Below are 19,126 nucleotides of genomic sequence, written 5' to 3'. Positions count from 1 at the left end.
GTTTAGAAGAATGAGAGGGGATCTGATTGAAACTTATAAAATTCTAACAGGACTAGACAGACTAGATGCAGGAAGGATGTTCCCGATGGTCGGGGAATCCAGAACCAGGGGTCACACTCTAAGGATAAGGGGTAAGCCATTTAGGACAGAAAGTAGGAGGAATTTCTTCACCCAGAGAGTGGTGAACCTGTGGAATTCTCTACCACAGAAGGCAGTGGAGGGCAATTCATTAAATATATTCAAGAAGGAGTTGGTTATATTTCTTAAGGCTAAAGGGATCAAGGGATATGGGGAGAAAGCAGGGACCGGGTACTGAATTTGGATGATCAGCCATGATCTCATTGAATGGCGGAGCAGGCTCGAGGGGCCGAATGGCCTACTCCTGCTCCTATCTTCTATGTTTCTATGCAAGGGGAACACCACCACCTCCAGTTTCCCCTCCAAGTCACACACACACACACACACACACTCCATCGCGACTTGGAAACATATCATCGTTCCTTCATCATCGCTGGGTCAAAATCCTGGAACTCCGAACTGAACAGCACTGTGGGAGCACCTTCACCACACGGACTGCAGCGGTTCAAGAAGGCGGTTCACCACCACCTTCCCCAGGGCAACTAGGGATGGGCCTTGCCAGTGACGCCCACATCCCGTGAAGGACTAAAAAAAACTTAAAGGAAAGAAAGAAAGAAAGACTTGCCTTTATATAGCGCCTTTCACAACCTCAGGATGTCTCAAAGCGCTTTACAGCCAATGAAGGACTTTAGAAGTGTGGTCACTGTTGTAATGTGGGAAACACGGCAGCCAACTTTGCGCACAGCAAGCTCCCACAAACAGCAATGTGGTGATGACCAAATAATCTGTTTTTTCTGATGTTGATTGAGGGACACCGGGGATAACTCCCCTGATCTTCTTCGAAATAGCGCCACGGGATCTTTTACGTCCACCTGAGAGAGCGGACGGGGCCTCGCTTTAACGTCTCATCTGATAGATGACAGTGCAGCGCTCCCTCAGTACTGAACCGGAGTGTCATCCCAGAATTTTTGTGCTCCAGTCTCTGGAGTGGGACTTGAACCCACAACCTTCTGACTCAGAGGAGAGGGTGGTAACCACGGAGACAAGGAAAAACGCAGGTTCAAGCCTCAATTAGAATCACGGGGAGCATGTCAAACCGACTCAAGTCAGATGGTAGACAACTTTACCCCACTGGGCCTGGGTTTGAACAGCCAACTCATGGAGGGTGAAAGGTCAGTGTCTGACCCTTGCCCTCATCCAGTTCCCCCATCAGAGAGAGGAGGCCCTCATGCCCTCTGTCTAAGGGTGGGTTTGACCCCAGCTCCCTACAGGGGTTAGAGGTTAGAGTCCAAAACCCCATCAAGTCTGCAACTCCACTCTTATCGCTCATGACACTTACTGGAATTCTGGCCTTCCTCGGATGTTAGGTTGGACACTGGAAAGAAAGGACAAAAGATTATTAACGGAGACATCACTTGGGCAACAGGATAGTCAAGAGAGCAACAAAGGCCCTGGCTCCATCGTCGACCTGTGTGGAGTTGGACAATCTCACTCCCAGAGCAGGTACAGCATGGGTTAGATACAGAGTAAAGCTCCCTCTACACTGTCCCATTAAACACTCCCAGGGCAGGTACAGCTCGGGTTAGATACAGAGCAAAGCTCCCTCTACACTGTCCCATTAAACACTCCTGGGACAGGTACAGCACGGGTTAGATACAGAGTAAAGCTTCCTCTACACTGTCCCATCAAACACTCCCAGGGCAGGTACAGCATGGGTTAGATACAGAGCAAAGCTCCCTCTACACTGTCACATTAAACACTCCCAGGGCAGGTACAGCACGGGTTAGATACAGAGTAAAGCTCCCTCTACACTGTCCCATCAAACACTCCCAGGGCAGGTACAGCATGGGTTAGATACAGAGCAAAGCTCCCTCTACACTGTCCCATTAAACACTCACAGGGCAGGTACAGCACGGGTTAGATACAGAGTAAAGCTCCCTCTACACAGTCCCACCAAACATTCCCAGGACAGGTACAGCACAGGTTAGATACAGAGTAAAGCTCCCTCCACACTGTCCCATCAAACACTCCCAGGGCAGGTACAGCACGGGTCAGATAAAGAGTAAAGCTCCCTCTACACTGTCTCATAAAGCACTCCCAAGGCAGGTACACCACGGGTTATATACAGAGTAAAGCTCCCGCTACACTGTCCCATTAAACACTCACAGGGCAGGTACAGCACGGGGTAGATACAGAGTAAAGCTCCCTCTACACTGTCCCATCAAACACTCCCCGGGCAGGTACAGCATGGGTTACATACAGAGTAAAGCTCCCTCCCCATTGCCACATGAAACACTCCCAGGGCAGGTACAGCACGGGTTAGATACAGAGTAAAGCTCCCTCTACACTCTCCCATCAAACACTCCCAGGGCAGGTACAGCACGGGTTAGATACAGAGTAAAGTTCCCTCTACACTGCCCCATCAAACACTCCCAGCGCAGGTACAGCACGGGGTTAGATACAGAGTAAAGCTCCCACTACACTGTCCCATCAAACACTCCCAGGGCAGGTACAGCACGGGTTAGATACAGAGTAAAGCTCCCTCTACACTGTCCCATTAAACACTCCCAGGGCAGGTACAGCATGGGTTAGATACAGAGTAAAGCTCCCTCTACACTGTCCCATCAAACACTCACGGGGCAAGTACAGCACGGGTTATATACAGAGTAAAGCTCCCTCTACACTGCCCCATCAAACACTCCCGGGGCAGGTACAGCACGGGTTTGATACAGAGTAAAGTTTCCTCTACACTGTCCCATCAAACACTCCCAGGGCAGGTACAGCACGGGTTAGATACAGAGTAAAGCTCCCTCTACACTGCCCCATCAAACACTCCCAGGGCAGGTACAGCCCGGGTTAGATACAGAGTAAAACTCCCTCTACACTGTCCCATCAAACACTCCCAGGGCAGGTACAGCACGGGTTAGATACAGAGTAAAGCTCCCTCTACACTGTCCCATCAAACACTCCCAGGGCAGGTACAGCATGGGTTAGATACAGAGTAAAGCTCCCTCTACACTGTCCCATCAAACACTCCCAGGGCAGGTACAGCACGGTTTAGATACAGAGTAAAGCTCCCTCTACACTGTCCCATCAAACACTCCCAGGGCAGGTACAGCACGGGTTAGATACAGAGTAAAGCTCCCTCTACACTCTCCCATCAAACACTCCCAGGGCAGGTACAGCACGGGTTAGATACAGAGTAAAGCTCCCCCTACACTGTCCCATCAAACACTCCCAGGGCAGGCACAGCATGGGTTAGATACAGAGTAAAGTTCCCTTTACACTGCCACATCAAACACTCCCAGGGTAGGTACAGCACGGGTTAGATACAGAGTAAAGCTCCCTCTACACTGTCCCATCAAACACTCCCAGGGCAGGTACAGCATGGGTTAGATACAGAGTAAAGCTCCCTCTACACTGTCCCATCAAACACTCCCAGGGCAGGTACAGCATGGGTTAGATGCAGAGTAAAGCTCCCTCTACACTGTCCCATCAAACACTCCCAGGGCAGGTACAGCACGGGTTAGATACAGAGTAAAGCTCCCTCTACACTGTCCCATCAAACACTCCCAGGGCAGGTACAGCACGGGTTAGATGCAGAGTAAAGCTCCCTCTACACTGTCCCATCAAACTCTCCCAGGGCAGGTACAGCACGGGTTAGATACAGAGTAAAGCTCCCTCTACACTGTCCCATCAAACACTCCCAGGGCAGGTACAGCATGGGTTAGATGCAGAGTAAAGCTCAGGGAGAGGAAATCTTCTTCTCCTCTATCACAACACGATTAGGATCCCAGTGACAGAGGCTCTGTACTCTCCCCCAACTAACCCTCCCTTCCTGGCACCTGCTCCCCACCCCGGGATCACCCCCTCTCTGGGCCACCGGATCCTTCCACCAGTCTCCACTCACCACATAGATTGTTCCAACACCATCCATTTCCGCTGGCGCATTTGGTACAAGGATCCCCAACTTTCGCAAAACGCTTGATTTGCCAACCATTCCCAGGAGAGAACTCCACCTCATTCCCTCTGCCGGGGAGGAGACAAGAAGACAATCAGGGACTGAAGAAATACACGTTCAACATCCCCTGAGAGAGGGGTTAGATGGATCTCCCCAGATACAGGAGTGTGAGAGAGGGGTTAGAGGGACCTCCACAGATACAGGAGTGTGAGAGAGGGGTTAGAGGGACCTCCCCAGATACAGGAGTGTGAGAGAGGGGGTTAGAGGGATCTCCCCAGATACAGGAGTGTGAGAGAGGGGTTAGAGGGACCACCCCAGATACAGGAGTGTGAGAGAGGTTAGAGAGACCTCCCCAGATACAGGAGTGTGAGAGAGGGGTTAGAGAGACCTCCCCAGATACAGGAGTGTGAGAGAGGGGGTTAGAGAGACCTCCCCAGATACAGGAGTGTGAGAGAGGGGGTTAGAGAGACCTCCCCAGATACAGGAGTGTGAGAGAGGGGTTAGAGGGACCTCCCCAGATACAGGAGTGTGAGAGAGGGGTTAGAGAGACCTCCCCAGATACAGGAGTGTGAGAGAGGGGTTAGAGGGACCTCCCCAGATACAGGAGTGTGAGAGAGGGGTTAGAGGGATCTCCCCAGATACAGGAGTGTGAGAGAGGGGGTTAGAGAGACCTCCCCAGATACAGGAGTGTGAGAGAGGGGTTAGAGGGACCTCCCCAGATACAGGAGTGTGAGAGAGGGGTTAGAGAGACCTCCCCAGATAGAGGAGTGTGAGAGAGGGGTTAGAGAGACCTCCCCAGATACAGGAGTGTGAGAGAGGGGTTAGAGAGACCTCCCCAGATACAGGAGTGTGAGAGAGGGGTTAGAGAGACCTCCCCAGATACAGGAGTGTGAGAGAGGTGGTTAGAGGGACCTCCCCAGATAGAGGAGTGTGAGAGAGGGGTTAGGGAGACCTCCCCAGATACAGGAGTGTGAGAGAGGGGTTAGAGGAATCTCCCCAGATACAGGAGTGTGAGAGAGGGGTTAGAGGGACCTCCCCAGATACAGGAGTGTGAGAGAGAGGTTAGAGGGACCTCCCCAGATACAGGAGTGTGAGAGAGGTGGTTAGAGGGACCTCCCCAGATACAGGAGTGTGAGAGAGGGGTTAGAGGGACCTCCCCAGATACAGGAGTGTGAGAGAGGTGGTTAGAGGGACCTCCCCAGATACAGGAGTGTGAGAGAGGTGGTTAGAGGGACCTCCCCAGATACAGGAGTGTGAGAGAGGTGGTTAGAGGGACCTCCCCAGACACAGAAGTGTGAGAGAGGTGGTTAGAGGTGTAATGATATCAGCAAACAGTGATGTTATTTGCCTGTTTGATTATGATGCCTTACCAGCATGTTTGCATGTATTGATTACTTATGCCTGACCAGCAGAGGTCATGTGAGAGACAAGCAGTTGAGTTTAGTTTCAGTTTCGCTTTAGATGGATTTCTAACATGATGTCTCCTGTAAATGCTGTTAGCTGAGTTGAACAAGCTTTAGATTAAAAGACATTCTCTTTCATAAATGTCTCGTCATTGAACTCACAAAGAAATCAATACATGGTGTCAGAAGTGATTGAAAGAGATGAAGAGGAAAAATCTGAAGTTAAATCAGCTCTCCACATATTAGCAAGCCAAAAGAGAACATCGTTGCTTACCATCAGAGAATAGCTAACGAAGTGAAAAAATGGAAGGATTACACCCACCGGCGAAGCTTCAGTTGACAGGTAATGTGGCTGAAAATTAGAGGCGATTCAAACAACGTGTGGGGTTGTATTTAGCGGCAATCGGAGCTGACGAGAAAAGTAATAAAAGGAAATCGTCACTGTTCTTACATGTCGTGGGTGATGAAGCGCTGGAGGTGTATAATAACTTCACATTCGCTGCTGATGGAGACAAAATGAAGCTAGATAAAATAATGGAACAGTTTGAGGCCTACTGCATACCTAAAAGTAACGTGACGTTTGAGAGGCACAGATTTTTCACATGTGTACAGAAAACAGGTGAGACTATTGATCAGTATGTGACTGAACTGAGAAACAGAAGCAAATCGTGTGAATTTGGGGGACTGACAGACTCGCTGATAAAAGACAGACTGGTGTGTGGTATTCCAGATAGTGGTCTAAGGGAAAGACTGCTAAGAGAGCAAGATCTAGACCTGGGAAAAGCCATAGCACTGTGTTACATAGAAACATAGAGATAGGAACAGGAGTAGGCCATTCGGCCCTTCGAGCCTGCTCCGCCATTCAATGAGATCATGGCTGATCTTCGTCTGAGATCATAGCTGATCTTACCAGTTCAGTACCCCGTCCCCGCCTTTTCTCCGTAACCCTTAATCCCCTTAGCCTTCAGAAATATATCCAATTCTCTCTTGAAAATATTTATTGAATTAGCCTTCACAGCCCTCTGTGGCAGGGAATTCCACAGGCTCACCACTCTTTGAGTGAAGAAATTCTTCCTCATCTCTGTTTTAAATGATTTGCCCGCTATTTTTAGACTGTGGCCCCTGGTTCTGTGCTCCCCGGCCATTGGAAACATTCTCTCTGAATTCAGCCTGTCCAGGCCTGCCATAATTTTATATGTTTCGATGAGATCCCCTCTCAATCTTCTAAACTCCAGTGAGTACAAGCCCAAACTATTTAATCTCTCTTCGTAGGTCATTCCCGCCATTCCAGGTATCAGCCTGGTGAATCGCCGTTGCACTCTTTCCATGGCAAGAACATCCTTCCGCAGATGGGGCGACCAAAACTGTACACAATACTCCAGATGCGGTCTCACCAGCACCTTGTACAGCTGTAGTAAGGTATCCCTATTCCTATACTCGAACCCCCTTGATATGAAGGCCAACATACCAGTTGCCTTCTTGATCGCCTGTTGCACCTGCATGCTCTCCTTCAGTGACTGGTGCACAAGAACACCCAGGTCCCTCTGCACTTCCCCATCTCCCAATCTATTGCCATTTAGATAATAATCTACCCTCCTGTTTTTACCCCCAAAGTGGATAACCTCGCATTTATCCACATTATAGTGCATCTGCCACGTATCTGCCCATTCCCCCAACCTGTCCAAATCGCACTGTAGCCTCCTGACATCCTCATCAGAGCCCACCCCTCCTCCTAGTTTAGTGTCATCAGCGAATTTGGAAATATTGCATCCAATTCCCTGATCCAGATCATTTATATATATTGTGAACAGCTGGGGTCCCAGGACAGATCCTTGCGGCACCCCGCTGGTCACTGCCTGCCACTCCGAAAATGAGCCGTTTATTCCAACTCTCTGTTTTCTATCCGCCAGCCAGTTCTCTATCCACGTTAATACTTTGCCCCCAATCCCATGAGCCTTAATTTTGCATGATAATCTTTTGTGTGGAACCTTATCGAAGGCTTTCTGGGCTACAGAAACTGTGAAGTCGCAGGCAAAGGAGCTGTTCAGTGACAGTAGCTGCAACGTGGATGCAGTGAGAAAGAACGGATACAAACCGTTTAACAAAAAGAGCGCCAATGTGAAAAAAGAGGCGTGGCCAGCGAACGAAAATGAAAGGGACAATCGAAAGACATGTAGTCGATGCGGTACACAGCATACACCAAGAAAGTGTCCAGCATATGGTAAAACATGCAATAGTTGCAACAAGAACAACCATTATGCCCGTTGCTGCAAGAACCAAGCGCAACAAAGCAAGGTCCATGCAGTAGATGAAAGCGAGATAGAGGAGTTCTATGTAGATGCTGTGTCTGAAAACAAAAAAGAAGAAAGAGACTGGATGTTGACACTAAAAGTGAATGACATACACATTCCATTTAAATTGGATACTGGAGCACAAGTTAATGTGATATCAGAGACTGACTTTAAGAAAATTAGACCCAGACCAAAGATACATGGAATAAAAGTGAAAGTGACAGGATACTCAGGTACTGATATACCAGTGAAAGGAAGATGCATTATCAAAGTAACACACAAGGACAGAGAGCACACGCTAGCATTAATCGTGGTGCCAAAGGATGTGCAAGCCATACTAGGTTTAAAAGCCTGTGAGAGACTGAACCTAGTAAAGAGAGTCCTCGTTGTGGAAAGCGAAGGAGAGACAGTCTATGATGAACTCATGAAAGAGTACAATGACCTATTTAAGGGTCTAGGCTGCCTGCCAGGAGAACACACGATCAGAGTAGATAAAAGTATGCCAACGGTCATACATCCATGCAGAAAAGTTCCGTTTGCTCTTCAAAAGCAACTGAAGGCAGAGTTGGACAGGATGGAAAGCCTGAACGTGATTCAGAAGCTAGATGAGCCAACTGAGTGGGTGAGTTCCCTCGTCGTTGTGGACAAAAAGAATGGAAAGCTCAGAATTTGCCTGGATCCAAGAGATCTAAACAGAGCAATAAAGAGAGAGCACTTCAAGCTTCCTACACGTGAGGAAATCATGGCACAGTTTGCAAATGCAAAGTATTTCAGCAAGTTAGATGCATCATCAGGATTTTGGCAGATGAAATTGGACGAAGCAAGTTCAAGACTGCACGTTCAACAGTCCATTTGGCAGATACAGATTCCTAAGGTTACCATTTGGCATTGCCTCAGCTCCTGAAGTGTATCACAAAACTATCCATGTGATCTATGAGCACCTGGAGGGAGTTGATACATCAATGGATGACATCATAGTATGGGGAACCACGAGAACTGAGCATGACGAGAGACTGAAAAAAGTGCTGGAAGCAACAAGGAAAACAAACCTGAAGCTGAATAGAGAGAAATGCCAGCTCGGGGTGACAGAACTGACATTCGTGGGAGATATCCTTAGCAGTGAGGGCATCAGACCAGATCCCAGAAAGGTGTCCGCCATTGAGAATATGCCAAAGCCACAATGTAAAAAGGACGTGCAGAGGTTTAATGGAATGATCAACTACATGGGGAAATTCATATCCAACCTCTCAGAAAAGATGGCGCCACTGAGAAGACTAACTGAAAAGAACATAGAATGGGAATGGAATCATGAGCATGAGAAGTCATGGAGCGATCTAAAGAAACTGCTCACAGAGGAACCAGTTCTGAGGTTTTATGACCCAGCGAGACCCATCAAGATATCATCAGATGCATCACAGAATGGGCTCGGTGCCGTTCTTCTGCAAAAATATGACTACTGGCAACCTATTGCATATGCATCGCGCTCAATGACAGATGCGGAGACGCGATATGCTCAAATAGAAAAGGAGCTGCTCAGCATCACATACGCCTGTGAAAGATTTCACCAGTTTGTGGCAGGACAAGCAATCAGTGTAGAGACTGACCATAAGCCCTTGATTGCATTGTTCCAAAAGCCACTAAATAGCTGTCCGCTTAGAATACAAAGAATGATGATCAGGCTGCAACGCTATACACTGAATGTTGCGTACACACCGGGTAAGCTGATGTATACAGCAGACACGTTGTCCAGAGCTGTTGACCCAAGTGAGCCCGCAAACACCACAATGGATGAAAAAGTGAACGCCTACGTGGACATGATCACAAGTGCACTGCCCATAGCAGATGCAAAAATGGAGCTCATAAAGACTGAGACAAACAAAGATGAAACAATGAGACGACTGAGGAAAAGCATCTTGGATGGATGGCCCAACATGAAGCAAGACTGCTCACCTGACATGGCAGAGTACTGGAACTGCAGGGCGGAAACTATCAGTGGTCGAAGACATCATCTACAAAGGAAGTAAAATAGTTATCCCAAAGAGTCTGAGAAAAGAGATGTTAAAAAAGATCCATGGAGGACATCTGGGAATCGAAAAGTGTAAGAAAAGAGCACGAGAGGTGATGTACTGGCCACGAATCAACCAAGATGTGACAAATGAGGTGTCAAACTGCACAATATGCCTGAAATATCGAGCAAGCAATCCGGTAGAACCACTAAAGCCACACCCAGCACCAGACAGACCTTACCAGAAGGTAGGCGCTGACCTATTCGTATGTCAAGGGAAGGACTATCTTGTAGTCACAGACTATTACTCCCTGTATCCAGAGGTTTGTAGACTGCACACCACCACTGCAGATGCTGTGATAACATGTATGAAAGCCATATTCTCCAGACATGGCGTGGCAAGCGAGGTCTTCACAGACAACGGACCCCAGTTTTACAATGCAAGTTTCCGACACTTTACCAAAGAGTGGGACTTTGTCCACACAACGTCAAGTCCTCACTATCCACAGTCCAATGGACTAGTGGAAAAATCGGTCCAGACAGTAAAAAGACTGATGTACAAGGCAAAAGACAGTGGAACTGACTTCTACCAGAGCATGCTTGTATACCGCACAACGCCGCTCGAGTGTGGTAAGTCACCAGCCCAACTCCTTATGGGACGTCGGCTAAGGTCAAACCTACCCATCCCAGAGAACCTCCTGAAAACAAAAGAGGGAGAGAAAGTGAGGAAGTTCAAAGAACAACAGAAGGAAAAGCAAAAGTACTACTATGACAGAGGAACACAAAACCTACCTGAACTCCACACTGGTGACCAAGTAAGGTTCAAAGACAAAACAAACATATGGACTCAGAAGGGAACTGTCCTGAGTGAAGTTCAACCAAGATCATACACCATTCAGACAGATGAGGGTGCTGTTTTGAGAAGAAATCGTCGAGATCTTCTCATGGGACCAGCCACAGCAAGTCATAAGACTGATACTGTTGAACAACCTGATCACACCGCAGGTCAAGAGACTGATACTGTTGAACAACCTGATCACACAGCTGAGAACACATCATCTGAGGCAACAACTCAGATTCAAGGACAATCAATCAGAAAATCCTCAAGACGCGTGAAGCCTCCTGAGAGACTCATTGAGCAAATTTAAGGACTATTGTTATAGAAGGAAGTAATGTTATCTTATTCGTTCTTCAATTTCTAGTGTATTTACATATTTCATGTGAACACACAAAGCAAGGTTAAAAAACCTTGATCATGATAATGATAATGTAAGTTCATTAAGTGTTACAGTTAAAATGCAGAGTAATACAAAGAAAACATGTTGTTAGTTAAAAGTAAAATACTTTTGTTTTAAGAAAGGGAGATGTAATGATATCAGCAAATAGTGATGTTATTTGCCTGTTTGATTATGATGCCTTACCCGCATGTTTGCATGTATTGATTACTTATGCCTGACCAGCAGAGGTCATGTGAGAGACAAGCAGTTGAGTTTAGTTTCAGTTTCGCTTTAGATGGATTTCTAACATGATGTCTCCTGTAAATGCTGTTAACTGAGTTGAACAAGCTTTAGATTAAAAGACATTCTCTTTCATAAATGTCTCGTCATTGAACTCACAAAGAAATCAATACAAGAGGGACCACCCCAGATACAGGAGTGTGAGAGAGGTGGTTAGAGGGACCACCCCAGATACAGGAGTGTGAGAGGTGAGTTAGAGGGACCTCCCCAGATACAGGAGTGTGAGAGAGGGGTTAGAGAGAACTCCCCAGATACAGGAGTGTGAGAGAGGGGTTAGAGAGACCTCCCCAGATACAGGAGTGTGAGAGAGGGGTTAGAGGGAGCTCCCCAGATACAGGAGTGTGAGAGAGGAGTTAGAGAGACCTCCCCAGATACAGGTGTGTGAGAGCGGGGTTAGAGTGACCTCCCCAGATACAGGAGTATGAGAGAGGGGTTAGAGGGACCTCCCCAGATGCAGGAGTATGAGAGGGGTTAGAGGGACCTCCCCAGATACAGGAGTGTGAGAGAGGGGGTTAGTGGGACCTCCCAGATACAGGAGTGTGAGAGAGGGGTTAGAGGGACCCCCCCAGATACCGGAGTGTGAGAACGGGGTTAGAGTGCCCTCCCCAGATACAGGAGTGTGAGAGAGGGATTAGAGGGACCTCCCCAGATACAGGAGTGTGAGAGAGGGGTTAGAGGGACCTTCCCAGATACAGGAGTGTGAGAGAGGGGTTAGAGGGACCTGCCCAGACACAGGAGTGTGAGAGAGGGGCTTAGAGGGACCTCCCCAGATACAGGAGTGTGAGAGAGAGGTTAGAGGGGCCTCCCCAGATACAGGAGTGTAAGAGAGGGGGTTAGAGGGACCTCCCCAGATACAGGAGTGTAAGAGAGGGGGTTAGAGAGACCTCCCCAGATACAGGAGTGTGAGAGAGGGGTTAGAGAGACCTCCCCAGATACAGGAGTGTGAGAGAGGGGTTAGAGGGACCTCCTCAGATACAGGAGTGTGAGCGAGGGGGTTAGAGGGACCTCCCCAGATACAGGAGTGTGAGAGAGGGGTTAGAGAGACCTCCCCAGATACAGGAGTGTGAGAGAGGGGTTAGAGGGACCTGCCCAGACAGAGGAATGTGAGAGAGGGGCTTAGAGGGAGCTCCCCAGATACAGGAGGGCCTCAGCTAGAATACTCACTGCGGGTGGTAGTTGCACACTAGGTAGTTACAGCTCGTCCCCATGGCGCACCCCACATTACGTGTTTGGCTCCACACCATCTGTTAATGAAGAGGGCTCGTTAGGCGATTTCCTGGGCCCTGCTCCAACTCGACGCAGTCTGCTGCCCTCATGGCGGGGGAGGGACGGTGGGGGTCCCTTACAGCTCAGCACAGGCCGGGATTGGAGCCTGGGCCTCTCCTGCTGTGCAGGTGGGGTCAGTACCACACCGGGTTAATGGATGAACCAGACTCCCACTCTGAAAGGGCTCCCCGATGGAGGGAGTCCCTCTTTAAAAGGGGTATCGGAGGTTGTGGTGATTATTCTTGTTTTATAAGAAGCATTGTAATTGGTTGCCTGTTTTCCTGCCTTGAGATATATGCTGTAAACTTATTGGTTAGTTGATTCCATGTGACCTGTGGTGGCCATCTTCAATTCAGTTCTCTACAGCTTGGTTGAGACTGGTTGCTTAACATGTACTGCTGGTTTTTTAAGGTTAATAAAGCCTAGCTTTTGAAAGGCAAGCTACTCTTTATTTCAGAGGTAAAGACTCCGGGGGAGAAATTCGGTATCGCCCTGTTTGGGGTGCAATTACTGGCCGGGCACAAAGTTTAGCGCCTGGCGCTAATTATTGCCTCCGACTGCAAACTTGGCCTCTATGGCCCCTGGAGGCGATTGGAGCGCTAAATCAGTCGCTGCACACCTCTCTTAAGGCGCTAATGCCGAGGAGCGAGGCACTACCTCAGAGCGCTGGCGAAGCTCATGTGATGTCATAGAAACATAGAAACATAGAAGATAGGAGCAGGAGTAGGCCATTCGGCCCCTTGAGCCTGCTCCGCCATTCAATGCGATCATGGCTGATCATCCAAACTCAGTACCCTGTCCCTGCTTTCTCCCCATACCCCTTGATCCCATTAGCCTTAAGAAATATATATATATTTTTTTTTATTCATTGATGGGATGTGGGCGTCGCTGGCTAGGCCTGCATTTAGTGCCCATCCCTAATTGCCCTTGAGAAGATGGTGGTGAGCCGCCTTCTTGAACCGCTGCAGTCCATATGGTGTAGGTACACCCACAGTGCTGTTAGGAAGGGAGTTCCAGGATTTTGGCCCAGCGACAGTGAAGGAACGGCGATACAGGTCCAAGTCAGGATGGTGTGTGGCTTGGAGGGGAACTTGTAGGTGGTGATGTTCCCATGCGTCTGCTGCCCTTGTCCTTCTAAGTGGTAGAGGTCGCGGGTTTGGAAGGTGCTGTTGAAGGAGCTTTGGCGAGTTGCTGCAGTGCATCTTGTAGATGGTACACACTGCAGCCACAGTGCGCCGGTGGTGGAGGGAGTGAATGTTGAAGGTGGTGGATGGAGTGCCAATCAAGCGGGCTGCATTATCCTGAATGGTGTCGAGCTTCTTGAGTGTTGTTGGAGCTGCACTCATCCAGGCAAGTGGAGAGTATTCCATCACACTCCTGACTTGTGCCTTGTAGATGGTGGAAAGGCTTTGGGGAGTCAGGAGGTGAGACACTCGCCACAGAATTCCCAGCCTCTGGCCTGCTCTTGTAGCCACAGTATTTATATGGCTGGTCCAGTTCAGTTTCTGATCAATGGTAACCCCCAGGATGTTGATAGTGGGGGATTCAGCGATGGTAATGCCATTGAATGTCAAGGGGAGATGGTTAGAGTCTCGCTTGTTGGAGATGGTCATTGCCTGGCACTTGTGTGGTGCGAATGTTACTTGCCACTTGTCAGCCCAAGTTTGAATGTTGTCCAGGTCTTGCTGCATATGGACACGGACTGCGTCATTATCTGACGAGTCTCGAATGGTGCTGAACAGTGTGCAATCATCAGCGAACATCCCCACTTCTGACCTTATGATGGAGGGAAGGTCATTGATGAAACAGCTGAAGATGGTTGGGCCTAGGACACTGCCCTGAGAAACTCCTGCAGTGATGTCATGTGATTGAGATGAATGACCTCCAACAACCACAGCCAACTTCCTTTGTGCTAGGTATGATTCCAACCAATGGAGAGTTATCCCCTTGATTCCCATTGACTTCAGTTTTGCTAGGGCTCCTTGATGCCACACTCGATCAAATGCTGCCTTGATGTCAAGGGCAGTCACTCTCACCTCACCTCTTGAGTTCAGCTCTTTTGTCCATGTTTGGACCAAGGCTGTAATGAGGTCAGGAGCTGAGTGGCCCTGGCGGAACCCAAACTGGGCGTCAGTTAGCAGGTTATTGCTGAGTAAGTGCCGCTTGATAGCACTGTCGACGACACCTTCCATCACTTTGCTGATGATTGAGAGTAGACTGATGGGACGGTAATTGGCCGGGTCGGATTTGTCCTGCTTTTTGTAGACAGGACATACTTGGGCAATTTTCCACATTGCCGGGTAGATGCCAGCGTTGTAGCTGTACTGGAACAGCTTGGCTAGGGGCGCAGCTAGTTCTGGAGCACAAGTCTTCAGTACTATTGCCGGAATGTTGTCAGGGCCCATAGACTTAGCAGTATCCAGTGTCTTCAGCCGTTTCTTGACATCACGTGGAGTGAATTGAATGGGCTGAAGACTGGCATCTGTGATGCTGGGGGCCTCAGGAGGAGGCCGAGATGGATCATCCACTCGGCACTTCTGGCTGAAGATAGTTGAAAACGCTTCAGCCTTGTCTTTTGCACTCACGTGCTGGGCTCCACCATCATTGAGGATGGGGATATTTTTGGAGCCTCCTCCTCCTGTTAACTGTTTAATTGTCCACCACCACTCACGACTGGATGTGGCAGGACTGCAGAGCTTTGATTTGATCCGATGGTTGTGAGATCGCTTAGCTCTGTCTCTCGCATGTTGCTTCCGTTGTTTGGCATGCAAGTAGTCCTGTGTTGTAGCCTCACCAGGTTGACACCTCATTTTTCGGTATGCCTGGTGCTGTTCCCGGCATGCTCTCCTGCACTCTTCGTTAAACCAGAAATATATCTAACTCCTTCTTGAATATATTTAATGAATTGGCCTCAACTGTCTTCTGTGGTAGAGAATTCCACAGGTTCACCACTCTCTGGGTGAAGAAATTCCTCCTCATCTCAGTCCTAAATGGCTTACCCCTTACCCTTAGACTGTGACCCCTGGTTCTGGACTCCCCGACCATCGGGAACATCCTTCCTGCATCTAGTCTGTCTATTCCTGTTAGAATTTTATACGTTTCAATTAGATCCCATCTCATTCTTCTAAACTCCAGTGAGTATAAGCCCAATCGACCCAATCTCTCCTCATACGTCATTCCTGCCATCCCAGGTATCAGTCTGGTGAATCTTCGCTGCACTCCCTCCATGGCAAGAACATCCTTCCTCAGATAAGGCGACCAAAACTGCACACAATACTCAAGGTGTGGTCTCACCAAGGCCCTGTACAACTGCAGCAAGACATCCTTGCTCCTGTACTCGAATCCTCTTACTATGTCAGTCAGCAATGGAACACAGACACGCTGGCACCGGCCAGTTCTTAAAGGGGAGGGTCGATCTTGCTCTCCAGCCACACCCTGCTCATTGCAGCCTTGAATCTCGGCCTGGAGAGACCTGTACATCAAATCTGCTGGAAAGAACAATGGAGAGACCCAAGGAAAGAGCTCAGAGTGCAGCCCCCACAGTCTCTTCTAAATCGATACAAGGAAGGTCAAATCAAAACCAACCTGCAAAGTGCTGCTCAGTCCCCGAAACTCCTTCACACAGCGTTGAATCTCTCCAGAAGTCTCTCCCTCCCTCTCTCAGAATGCGCGGTGCAAAAATGTCGCCAACATAAAAAGGCAGGAAGTGGCCGCCAGTTATTAAATAGCGCTCCCCCCCCAGTCCCTTCCCGACTGCAAAACGTTCCACTCAACCTGTCGTTGCTAGCGGCAGGCGTTACGGCAAGGGGGCGCCACACCATATCCGGTCCAGGTCGCTCCCGGGGCGTTGCACGATCGACTGACGTCACGATCTGCGGACGCAGGAGATCGTGGCAGTAGTGATTAGCGCCGCCGCAAAATGTCTGGTCAATTTCGCAAGCGGCGCAAACATCGCCGCGCCCGGGCGCTAGTTGCTTGGCGCCCCGTTAGCTGCCTCTTAAGGCGCTAACAGGAGACGCAAAGCAACCGATGGAGGGTCCCTGATGGAGAGACGCTTTCTTTAAAAGGGGTCCCTGATGGTGAGACACCCTCTTTAAAAGGGGTCCCCGATGGAGAGACTCCCTCTTTAAAAGGGGGTCCCTGATGGAGAGACTCCCTCTTTAAAAGGGGTCCCTGATGGAGAGACTCCCTCTTTAAAAGGGGGTCCCTGATGGAGAGACTCCCTCTTTAACAGGGTTCCCTGATGGAGAGACTCCCTCTTTAAAAGGGGTCCCTGATGGAGAGATTCCCTCTTTAAAAGGGGTCCCTGATGGAGAGACTCCCTCTTTAAAAGGGGTCCCTGATGGAGAGACTCCCTCTTTAAAAGGGGTCCCCGATGGAGAGACTCCCTCTTTAAAAGGGGTCCCTGATGGAGAGATTCCCTCTTTAAAAGGGGTCCCTGATGGAGAGATTCCCTCTTTAAAAGGGGTCCCTGATGGAGAGATTCCCTCTTTAAAAGGGGTCCCCGATGGAGAGACTCCCTCTTTAAAAGGGGTCCCTGATGGAGAGACTCCCTCTTTAAAAGGGGTTCCTGATGGAGAGATTCCCTCTTTAAAAGGGGTCCCTGATGGAGAGACTCCCTCTTTAAAAGGGGTCCCTGATGGAGAGATTCCCTCTTTAAAAGGGGTCCCCGATGGAGAGACTCCCTCTTTTAAAGGGGTCCCCGATGGAGAGATTCCCTCTTTAAAAGGGGTCCCTGATGGAGAGACTCCCTCTTTAAAAGGGGTCCCTGATGGAGAGACTCCCTCTTTAAAAGGGGTATCTGAGGTAGACAGCTCCCTGTGAGGTTCTGTGATGGAGAGACACAGGGCTCGGACGTACCTGTCTGAAGGAGTCGCAGACGGCTGGATGAGCGGTGCACCTCCTGTTGCTGTAATCGTAGAAACCCAGGAGGGAATACGTCTTATTCATGGCCGATCTCACATCCACCGCGGTACCTGTGAGGTCTGGGAGAAGACGGGTGTTACAGTCAGTGTCCAGTTATCACACGGCAAAATACAGCCCTACCCCTCACTGCAGAGTCAGTCTCAATCTCCCTCTCAGTCTCTCTGTCTCACTCTTGCTCAATCTCTCTCTCTCTCTGTCTCTCTGTCTGTCTCTGTCTCTCTTTGTCTCTCTGTCTGTCTCTCTCTCTGTCTGTCTCTCTCTTTCTCTCTCAACCTCTCCCCCTCCCTCGCTCAACCTGTCCCTCCCATATCTTTCTCTCTCCCTCTCTCTCTCTCTCCCATGTCATAGAAACATAGAAACATAGAAGATAGGAGCAGGAGTAGGCCATTCGGCCCCTCGAGCCTGCTCCGCCATTCAATGAGATCATGGCTGATCATCCAAATTCAGTACCCTGTCCCTGCCTTCTCCCCATATCCCTTGATCCCTTTAGCCATAAGAAATATATCTAACTCCTTCTTGAATATATTTAATGAATTGGCCTCCACCGCCCTCTGTGGTAGAGAATTCCACAGGTTCACCACTCTCTGGGTGAAGAAATTCCTCCTCATCTCAGTCCTAAATGGCTTACCCCTTATCCTTAGACGGTGACCCCTGGTTCTGGACTCCCTGACCATCGGGAACATCCTTCCCGCATCTAGTCTGTCTAGTCCTTTTAGAATTTTATAAGTTTCAATGAGATCCCCTCTCATTCTTCTAAACTCCAGCGAGTATAAGCCCAATCGACCCAATCTCTCCTCGTACGTCATTCCTGCCATCCCAGGTATCAGTCTGGTGCATCTTCGCTGCACTCCCTCCATGGCAAGAACATCCTTCCTCAGATAAGGCGACCAAAACTGCACACAATACTCAAGGTGTGGTCTCACCAAGGCCCTGTACAACCGCAGCAAGACATCCTTGTTCCTGTACTTGAACCCTCTCGCTACGAAGGCCAACATACCATTTGCCTTCTTAACCGCCTGCTGCACCTGCATGCTTACCTTCAGCGACTGGTGCACAAGGACACCCAGGTCTCGTTGCACTTCCCCTTCTCCCAATCTATTGCCATTCAGATAATAATCTGCCTTCCTGTTTTTGACACCAAAGTGGATAACCTCGCATTTATCCACGTTATACTGCATCTGCCATGCATCTGCCCAATCACCCAACCTGTCCAAATCATACTGGAGTTTCTCGGCATCCTCCTCACAGCACACACGCCCACCCAGCTTTGTGTCGTCTGCAAACTTGGAGATATTACATCTAGTTCCCTCGTCTAGACCATTCATGGCCCAGAAATTCGGGTCGGGGGCTTCCCACGGGTGTAAGCCTCCGACCTGCACTCACCTTGCGCGCCGGCCGTTGAGCTGTGGGCCCACGTGGAATTCCGATCCGGGGCCTGGTCCAGCTGCCGGCGCGCAGTGCTTGCGTATCCCAGGGGCGCAGTTAGTTCGATGCGTCCCCTGGGATCACGTGGGCCATGGAGAGCCAATCGGAGCAGGGAATGCTTCATTCATAAGATTGACAGGAAGAGCTGTCAAAACTTATAAATACTACGGCCCCAAAATAGCACTAAATCTTCAAATAAACTGAAAAAAACATCACATTTTTTAAATAAACTATAAATTATCTGCAATAACTAT

At 49.2% G+C, this 19,126-nt stretch overlaps 1 protein-coding gene across 1 annotated transcript in view; it reads right to left on the bottom strand.

Moving 5' to 3' along the window:
* LOC147091304 (peptidase inhibitor 15-like) overlaps positions 1-19,126 on the bottom strand; it is a 36,073-nt gene that overhangs the window by 6,140 nt on the left and 10,807 nt on the right. The window contains exons 3-6 of the mRNA XM_085976501.1: positions 17,382-17,506; positions 12,420-12,499; positions 3,989-4,107; positions 1,418-1,453 (exon numbers count right to left, since the gene is read on the bottom strand). Of these exons, the coding sequence (XP_085832627.1) occupies positions 1,418-1,453; positions 3,989-4,107; positions 12,420-12,499; positions 17,382-17,506 (360 nt within the window). The remainder of the gene's footprint in view (positions 1-1,417; positions 1,454-3,988; positions 4,108-12,419; positions 12,500-17,381; positions 17,507-19,126) is intronic.

The sequence above is a fragment of the Somniosus microcephalus genome, unplaced genomic scaffold (genome assembly GCF_052327205.1).
Source record: "Somniosus microcephalus isolate GS21.2 unplaced genomic scaffold, FLI_Smic_1.0 unresolved_chr3, whole genome shotgun sequence".
Classification (NCBI taxonomy): Eukaryota; Metazoa; Chordata; class Chondrichthyes; order Squaliformes; family Somniosidae; genus Somniosus; species Somniosus microcephalus.
This window is presented reverse-complemented; position numbering and strand designations above follow the sequence as displayed.